Raw genomic sequence first — 10,000 nt, 5'->3', positions numbered from 1 at the left:
TATTCTGCCTAAAGAAATTTTAGCCCTCGTCATATCTACGTAACCTTCGGTCCACAACCTAAAGCTCTTCTTTAATCTCTAGTATTTGTTCTTTAGATAGTATTTCGTATTTCTTGTTACTTTTCTCGTCTGCTTCCCATTATCTTTTTTTAGTTCGTCTAATACAGATAACTCCCATTGAAAGTTTTCTATTTCTTTCTCTCTTATCACGTGCCACTTAGCTTTGCGAGATTTCTTTTTCGTTTTATTCTTTCTTAACTTAATACCACATTTTGCTTGGAGGACTCTCCCTGTTGCATATATTAATTAATTCGTTTAATTCAGTTAAATCAGGATTTATCTCATGACGGTTATTCTAACGCCATGTTACCTATGATTAACATACTCTTATATTTATGGGTATGTCTTATTTTTAATAGTGTCTCTTCTACTAATTTCCGTATGTTTTACTACCGATAGCTCTACAACAATATTATTTCCAATTGCTAGATCAACTTTATTTGGCATGTTCAGTTATTGTTCATCTAAATTATCTTCCTCTTCATTTTCTTCTATCTGTATCTCTCTAGTGTCATATTTTACTTGGGTCTTTTGATTATTAAGATTTCTATATGTCAATTATTTGTTACGAACAAAATGTCTTCTATCATTTGCTAGCTTGTTTGCGGCAAGCATTTGCGTTTTCACGCCTTCATTATTGTTATTACACTATTGTTATTATTATCAACATCATTATCATTATTATAATTATATCTTTTTCTTTCTAATAACCAAATGTAAGGAACAAAAAGATTGGTAACCGATGATGATGCGGAAAAACTCTACATTTACCAATATTTAACAGTTCGCTTCCGGATCACTCTTCATCTCGAACAGAAGGCACGTTTTGAAATTCCTAATATGCGTGAATAGTGGTTACTAAATTATTGCTAATTAAAGATAACGTCGCATTACCGATCACAACCATAGTATATCGACAAAACCTGTTCTTGAATATATACAGAGTTTCAAGTTTGATTTGTATAGAATATAACATGTCTAAAGTCTTAAGTATCTCGAACAGAAGGCACGTTTTGAAATTCCTAATATGCGTGAATAGTGGTTACTAAATTATTGCTAATTAAAGATAACGTCGCATTACCGATCACAACCATAGTATATCGACAAAACCTGTTCTTGAATATATACAGAGTTTCAAGTTTGATTTGTATAGAATATAACATGTCTAAAGTCTTAAGTTGATACACCAAAAATTCATTAAAAAATAGAACCATCAAGTGTCTATATCCTATGCGTAGAATGCGCAATATCCGTCTATAATGATTACTCAACCAGCTCAACCAAACATCAAAACCGTAATGGTAATAATGACATGAAAAAAATAAATAATTTATCAAATGTACAGTACATATCCTATTCGTAAAATGCGCACTATCCCTGTCAATAATGATTACGCAACCAAACCTATATATAACAATAGTAATAATGTCAATATTCTAGTTATTAGCTAGAGTGAAGCAGGCATATTGAGAAAATTCATGTCCTGGTACATTATTAATAGATATGTGGGGAGAAAGGGAGATGGAGAAAATAGTGCCAGGCAGGAAAAAATCCATTCTGGTAGCGTGCGCCTTCTGAACCTGTACGTGTATAGTGGATATCACGAGAGTAATAAGCGCTAGTATTATAGATAATTCGACAGTTCATGACATTTATATGTGTGTATTTTATATTAAGTAAGTAATGTTTCAACTATAAACATATATCATAATAAGATTTTTAATTCCAGAAAATGAGCGCCGAAATGAAAACCCCATACCAGGGCAACAGGAGAACCTGTGGATATTTCGAGTGTGGAAAATGCAGTAAACGTTGGTTCTCTGCAAACAGTTGGGCCAACTGCAATCAGAAGTGCAAATCGTGCAACACCAACGTTTACCCGTACAAACAGGTTGAGTCACTAGTAGTTTAGCAGTTTACCATTTACTACTTATAAATTATTTAGCTGTAATATCCAAATGTGTGCGGGCATGCACCTTTGTGTTAGAGCAACCGTGCACCTGAGATGCATCAATCATTAAGCAGGGAACAAGTTTTCACTTCCAAACTGCTTTTAATTTTACTAAATGGAAACCAACGTGAAAGGTCGCCAGTTTCGGTTAGAAGCGGCTATTCCTACCGAGAATACATATAGGGTACTTTGTTTATCAATGTGTAAAAAAAAAATAACATAAAATATGCCATTGATAGCAGTGAATATTATAATATTTTCTAGAGTGAATAAAACTAGTTAAACATGCTCAGTTAATGCCGATAACTAATATAAAAAAAACGTCTTTACTGCAATCAGACAGTACCTGTAAATGGCATTGCCATGGTGAGAGCTCTCCTCATATCGAGAATTGAAACCCAATCTTACGAAAACACCAACCATGGCAGCTGACTGAGTTTATGTACTTGTGCTTCGTTCGCTCATCTGTTATAGTTCAAAAGAAAAGGTTTGTCTTTATTTCCATATAAAGGAGCATATTTAATATATTAGTAAAATCTTCTTTTGTAACACTTCCGAAACCCCAAACACTTTGATACACTTAAATACTTGCTTGCCCATTGCGCATTCAATATTTGAACCTGTTGAGACATCATTTCAATATGTATTAAATTGTATACCTTCACCTTAATACTGTTTGATATACTTCGGCTGACCAATCAGAACGCTATATTTTTCAGTTATATTCCACATGAAGAATTGGAAACATCTTTTCAATATGCATCAAATTCTATGGCTAAATCTTAATACTATATGAGACACTTCGGCTGGCCAATAAGAATGCAATATATATATATATATATATATATATATATATATATATATATATTATATATATAATAATATATATATATATATATATATATATATTATATATATATATATATAATATATATATATATATTATATATATTATATATATTTTATATATATATATATATATATATATTATATAATTATATATATAAATATATATTTATATAATATATTATATATATATAATTATATATATATATTATATATAATATTATATTATATATAAATATTATATATATATATATATTATATATATATATTATATATATATTATAATTATATATATTTATATATATATATATATTATATAAGAAGTAATATATATATATATATTATATAAGAATATATATATATATTATATATATATATATATAATTTTTTTTTTTTTTTTTTTTTTTTTTTTTTTTTTTTTTTTTTTTACGTAGTCTCGGATGAGATTTTATATTTTCATTAATTACGAATCGCATCGTAAGTTTCCTGATAAAACATTTTATATTGTAAAGGTACATCAAATACCTCTTCACTCGTGACAAGCAAGATTTAAAATCGGTCATTACGGTCGCTGGAACATGTCTTGAGAATTTCCATGTCCAAATCGTAGGTGACCTTGATTTCGGTGGGGTGAACGTCGGCAAATTCGGCATGTACCTCTATAATATATCCTTACAGGCTCAGGAAAAGATGTTATCTAGATTTGTTAACATAATTCAATCAATAAGTCAAGTAAATGTCCGTGATCAATGAAATTCCCTAGTTGCCTAATTTGGACACAACTCGCATTTCGGTTCATCTTCCATTCGGTGGTTCCATAATAGGAAAGATGACTGCACAGCCTGCACTTCCATCTGTTCATATAGAACCGTCCATGTAGAGTGTGGGAGGCTGGAATGGAAAACGTTACCTTAGCAACGGCCTCCAGGCCTATTTGTTTCTTTTGGCAGGATAGATCCCTCCTACAGGTGAGTGTGTTGAAAATAGCTATCAGAGGAATCTGCAACGGGAGAGGACCATCGTTAATTTCTTCTTGGAGAATATTAACATCCAATCATCTACAGTTTGCAAACACTTCTAATAAGAGCAAAGCCACCTGTTCGAGTTGTGGGTGATTACAATTAATGTCAAGTGACAATCTAAAGATGCTTGCACAATGGGGAGCAAGACTGAAGAAGTGGAGATACTTAACAGTAAAAATGTTCCATTGTCATGAATTCGTTCCACAAAAAGAGGGAGATGAAAGTCTTGCATGTTAGCAATCCTAGTGACATTTGTCATCCTAGAATGCAGCTCGTGTCTTATTTTGATGTTTTCCCTTCTTCCAAGGGGTCTAGCACTGTCTTGGAGTTGGAGAAAGGCTAAAACTATATTTCCGGCCATAGGAATGGAGACTCCAGCAGCTTTTTTGGTTAGCCAATGGAGGGATTCAAGGCATCGTTGCCTTGAACAGTAAATGGACATGTTGACATTCTTGGATGGTGGGAAGGACTTGAACTGGAGTGCTCAAACAAAGATGCTGTTTGCATAATAGTATAATGCTGGGGCCCACTAGAAATTCAGGTAGTGCCCATGGGCTTTCTGGACGGAAGATCATGTTTTTTTCAGGAGACATGATGTCACATGAAGGAGAAGATTCGAAAAATAAATAAAGTGCTGCAGATTTTCTTGGAGACTTGGAGTGAGTGCATATGTCGACAGCATAGCATGTGATTGCTGATTCTGGATGTTAGAGAGTTGGAAGGTGAGTCATTGCATAAAAATGTTGAAAAAAATGGACTAAGCACACCTCCCTGTTGAGTTCCTAAACCAAAGTTAGGGACCTGGAAGTTGAGGCATTGCATAAAAATGTTGAAAAGAAATGGACTAAGCACACCTCCCTGTCGAGTTCCTAAAACAACGCATTTAGGTGTGCTGCAGGCACCCTTAAAGAGAACATAGAATGTTATGTTGTTTAATTGTTCTTGTATCCATGGCAAGACATTTCCACTAATACCAATCTCCACAAGCAAGTCGAGTATTACATCAGGATTTGCAATGTGAAAGGCACTTTTTAGGTCAATAGCAGCACAAGACGTAAAGGAGAGGCAGATGTATAGCTCCAACAGACAATGACGTCTACTGCGTTATGGCAGGAATCCATATAATCTAGATGAGAGTTTGTCCTAAAGATGATACATAAAGCAATTCGTGATAGTCTGTGCCAAGCATAGGAACAGGTACAACGAGGCTCATTGTCCAGCCTTGCGGCATATATCTGAGGCAGAGGGTGGAGGCGCAAGACAGAGAATGTGATGCTCTCTCTCATCACCTTTTGTTGCTTTACCACTAGCAAGAACACAAAGATCATCCTTTGTCATTAGTAAGTCTTCCTCATCTTTCCTTAGAAGGGCTGCTGACACATGTAGAGTATGGTGGGTTTTCTGAGAGGGAGCACATCTTGTAAATGTGAAGGAAGACTATGAACACTGGACTACTATAACAAGGCCTCCACAAGATCTTGTGCATATTGAACTAAACTGTGATAGGATGCACTTGGTCTTTATTCTTACCACCTTCTTGATGAATCACTACATGGGCCCCACACTTGTCTGATGATTGACGGTATTGGAGAAATCGTACCAAGCATCATGATAAACACATTCTTGTAGGACAACAAGGGCACTGTTGGATATCTGGTATTGTAAGTTGGCTGGAGTTCGATCCTTCTGAGAGATAAGGTCCTCTACGGCCTATCTCACTGCTCCCTTAATGTTCCTTCCGAGAGATAAGGTTGTCCTCTACGGCCTGTCTCACTGCTCTCTTGATGTGTCTGTCATTCATGAGCTCCAGGCTGACATATAATGTTTAGTCTGCAAACATTGTAGTTATAAAAATGTGTTAAGGAGAGAAACGAGTATAACTTCTCAGGAGAACTGATACGGGTATATTGATAGGAAACTGAATGTACAGTAGTGATTGAGTACTGAAGGCTAACGGCAAGGCGATCATAGAAATGACCAGGGACAGATGAGCACCTGACCTGAGGTACCACATATCTGCAGTTAAGTGTGTGTGTGTGTGTGGTCAAGGGTACCTCTTGGGTCATGTGCCACTATAGTTGAAGGTATTGGAATGTCCACCTTAGACAGGGTGCCAAGCATTAAAGTGATCAGAGAAATGAGCAGGGACAGATGAGCACTTGACCTGAGATGCCACATATCTGCTAAGTGTGTGATCAATGGTGCCTCCTTGAGAGTCTTGTGCCACTATCTTCAAGTGCCTTGTCCTTTCAGGGCTTTGGCGACCATGGTTTTCCATCCCGTAAATGATTTAATAAACGTAATGATAACCTGTTTGGACTTCAATGAGAGACTTGAGTGTTGTGTTATTAATAGCCAATTTGGTGGAGGGATCACAAGCAAGGTTGCTAAATAATCAAAGTGAGGGCAATGACATTGAGACGTGATGCACTGTGACTAGAAGTCAACAGCTTTTTGAGGTGCAGACACCTGTGTGGGAGCTGGACTGAAATCTAGGGGTGGGTGGTGCAGGAACAGGCAGTGGTAGATATATGTGAGACTGCAGCCGCAAGAGTGCTGGGAATGGTTGAGTATCTTCCACATCCAGGCCAAACATCACTCCAGGCTGTTGACATGTGGTTAAGACCCACCACACACCTCTAGGCTTTCCCTTGCAAGTATCTTGTGTGTGTGTGTGTGTGGAGGGATGCTGACCTATGAAAACATTTCCCACAGGCTTTCTTTGGACAGGTTCAATATAACTTTTCTTGGGCAAAGGGTGGATGTGGGCCTTTGGTCTGACCAGCAGCAGAGGTCCCTGTTGATGTGATGGCAGCTGGGAGCCTCTGGAGCCTCGCCTGACGGCTCCCAAGACCTTACTTTGCGAGTAGTCTCAATGGGCCCATCAGTCCCACTCTGCTTCTTGTGGTACTACCCGCTAGAGTCAGTTTCTGGATCTGAAGCTTCCTTTGAAGACTGAGGTCGAACTGTATTGGCAGAAAGAGTAGTCTTAAAAGTATTGGAGGATATGGAATGGAGGGAAGGAGGTTGCCAGTGTGCAAACAGCACACTGGCACGACGCTTTGACTTTGGAAGTACATCTTTTTCTGGATGATGCTTCATGGGTTCTTGTATCTTATACACTGCTTCGAAAATGCTTCATGGGCTTCTTTGCAGTGATAGCATACTGGACCTGGACAGTATTCATCTTCCTAATAACCTGTTGTACCACACTTATTCGCACTCCTGGTAGTCTTTTTTCTTTAAGATGGCAAGAGGTGGCTTCATGCCCAAAACCCTATGGGCATGACGCCAACCTATATTGGGTTGGATACATAAAACTTTACCTTGAGTTGGTACTGTGCCAATTGATTCTGGAAAAACTAGTGTTTCCAAGGCTAGAAGAACTGGTGTTGATTGTGGCACGCCATTAAATTTCTTCTAAAAATGCCTTAGAGGATATAACAAACTTTTTAGTTCCTCTAACAGTTTTCCATAGAATACCTCATCAGATCTCGGGAAAAGATAATTCCTTTTCACTGATTAAATGTTTTGTAAGAATAACACGAGACTCGAGCCCCAGGAATGTTGCATATCACACTGACGGTCACTCCTTTAAGGATCACATTGACACACCTCAACTATCTTGCGATGCACTTCACGATGGACATGCCATTAATGGTCTTTACTACAAGGTATTTCTTATATGAAATACTCTCATATTAACCAGGTAAGATTTTCTTGATGGATTGAGGACTTTTCTCCTTACCTTGTCTGGGAGATCGGGAAGCATTTTGATTCCAATTTTTGCCCTTTGGAAGCTGGAAAGAGTCCAACGAAGGGAAGCCATATGTTGGTGCTCAAATGCACTCGCCAGCCACAGGGATAATGTGGAAATATACGGCTATTGCCCAGTGCTGATGGCAGTCGCTGGACATGTGCGATGCCGACTGGGCAGTGCCTGCTTGACACTTGTCATATTTGACCAACCGATTGCTTGCCAAGGCCTTGATCATGCCATCCGTCTAAACAGAATAGAGGACCAAAAAGGTATATTGCTCTGCATGTAGTAGCGAGCAGTATCGCTCAACCTCCAGGACTCCTGTCTCACATTAATACGCACGACAAACAGACATGGGAGTTCTCCCTGGTTCCAGATGGAATAAACCAAGGGTGGGTGCACTATCCCCTCACACAGGCCTTGGTGCAACTGGAAGTCATTTTGTCTCATCCCTCAATGGTGACCCCTCCAGTATGAGTACACTCATTCCACACTTTTTTTTTTTTCCAACTCGACCTATGACTGTGAGTGCAGTCATAGCCAGTCAGCATTTATGAGGATTAATAACACCCGATAAGGTCTTAGTATATGCCTCTACCTTGATGGACACAAGCCAACTAATAAGAGTGATATTTTTCTGATATATTACATGTAGCTTCAGAGATTTATATTTATATTTGTATTGGTTACGAATCTCATCGTTTCTTGATTAAAAAAAAAAAAAAAAAAAAAAAAAAAAAAAAAAAAAAAAAAAAAAATATAATATATATATATATATATATATATATATATATATATATATATATATATATATATATATATATATATATATATATCTGATAAAGATGCATGTAATGTTTCTGTGCCTTTTAGCAGTACATCAAATACAGGTTTATTCGATATGGGTAAAATCTGAATTAAGTCATGACGGTCGTTGGAAAGACGTGGTAAGAATCTTCAACGTATCCGAGTCCCATTACGTGATATTGACTGGCGTACGATTATTTTCCAAATTCAGTCTTTACCTCTATGATAAAACCATGTTAGCACTAAAATAAAAAAAAAAAAAAATTGATTTGTTAATAAAAATTGTCAGTAGGACAAGATTGCAGTGAATGTAATATGAAAAAAATGTTTAACTGAATTTGAGAAATGCATTTGATTTGAATGTTTTCACAGCCTTGCGAAAAGTCAAGTGTATACACAGTGTAAGTTGCAGAGTAGTCGGGTACCTTTTTTTTCCATAATGTTGCATATAAAGTACTTTATTTATTTTATTATTATTAAAAAACAAAACTTTGTTTATCTATCATTTCGTCTTTTGTAGCACTTACCCATAAGTAAACACGAGGTGGCACTTAAATATAAAGATTACTTTCAAGGCATATTAGACAAATTAGACTTACAAGACAAAAATTATTATGTATTGTTATATTGCTATTGTCATTGTGCCTGGCCTCAGTGTAGCATTTTAAACATTGTCTTGTTGAGCAAAAACAAGGTAACATAATTCTGGCTTCACCGACAGGTCAAGCACGAGAAATCCGATGACCCACCGAAGGAAATCCGCCCCCACCCGCAAGAAATGTGTCAGAAGTGCAGACAGCTTGGCTTCTTTTGTGGTTCCAGAATCGCCTCCTATAAACGCTAAAATCCACCCTACTTCAGCGTCAAAGGCGTGAGAGACAGAGAGGAAAATAAAGACTAGAAAAGGACTGTAAAAGAGAGAGAGAGAGAGAGAGAGAGAGAGTGAGTGGAATAACCAGTGAATTCTGGGTAATGGAAGAACGTCACAAAGCCAAAAATATTAGGTTAAGTCTAAAATAGAAGTAAATTGTAATATACGTTAGTGGAAGGAATATTGACATCCTCATAATCATTGTTTCGTCTTGAAATAGAGTAAGAAAAAAAATATACAAACTAAATTGTAAAATCTCTACCATTTTGATAATAAATCCTTTTTAAAGAAGCTAGTGTAATTAACCCATTCTAATAACAGAGCTTAGCTGGACAATGAAAATTTGACAATACTGACAGCAGTTTCCAATTATTGTTATGCATAAAAGACAAGCTTTAAGTGTTATTCAAATAGCTTTATGGGAAAGAAAAAGAAATAAATCTTATATATATGTATATACATATATGTATATACATATATGTATATACATATATGTATATACATATATGTATATACATATATGTATATACATATATGTATATACATATATGTATATACATATATGTATATACATATATGTATATACATATATGTATATACATATATGTATATACATAAATAACATATATGTATATACATATATATATAACATATATATATACATATATATATACATATATATA

General features: G+C 36.0%; 1 protein-coding gene across 1 annotated transcript in view; it reads left to right on the top strand.

Moving 5' to 3' along the window:
- The window catches only part of LOC119576125 (zinc finger CCHC domain-containing protein 24-like), a 10,100-nt gene extending 492 nt beyond the window's left edge, over positions 1-9,608 (top strand). The window contains exons 2-3 of the mRNA XM_037923688.1: positions 1,790-1,951; positions 9,168-9,608. Of these exons, the coding sequence (XP_037779616.1) occupies positions 1,793-1,951; positions 9,168-9,290 (282 nt within the window). The 5' untranslated portion in view covers positions 1,790-1,792 and the 3' untranslated portion in view covers positions 9,291-9,608. The remainder of the gene's footprint in view (positions 1-1,789; positions 1,952-9,167) is intronic.
- Positions 9,609-10,000: the final 392 nt, after the last annotated feature.

Source organism: Penaeus monodon, chromosome 8 (assembly GCF_015228065.2).
Source record: "Penaeus monodon isolate SGIC_2016 chromosome 8, NSTDA_Pmon_1, whole genome shotgun sequence".
NCBI lineage: Eukaryota > Metazoa > Arthropoda > Malacostraca > Decapoda > Penaeidae > Penaeus > Penaeus monodon.
The sequence above is the reverse complement of the archived record's forward strand: the minus strand, read 5'-3'. Positions and strand labels throughout refer to the sequence as shown.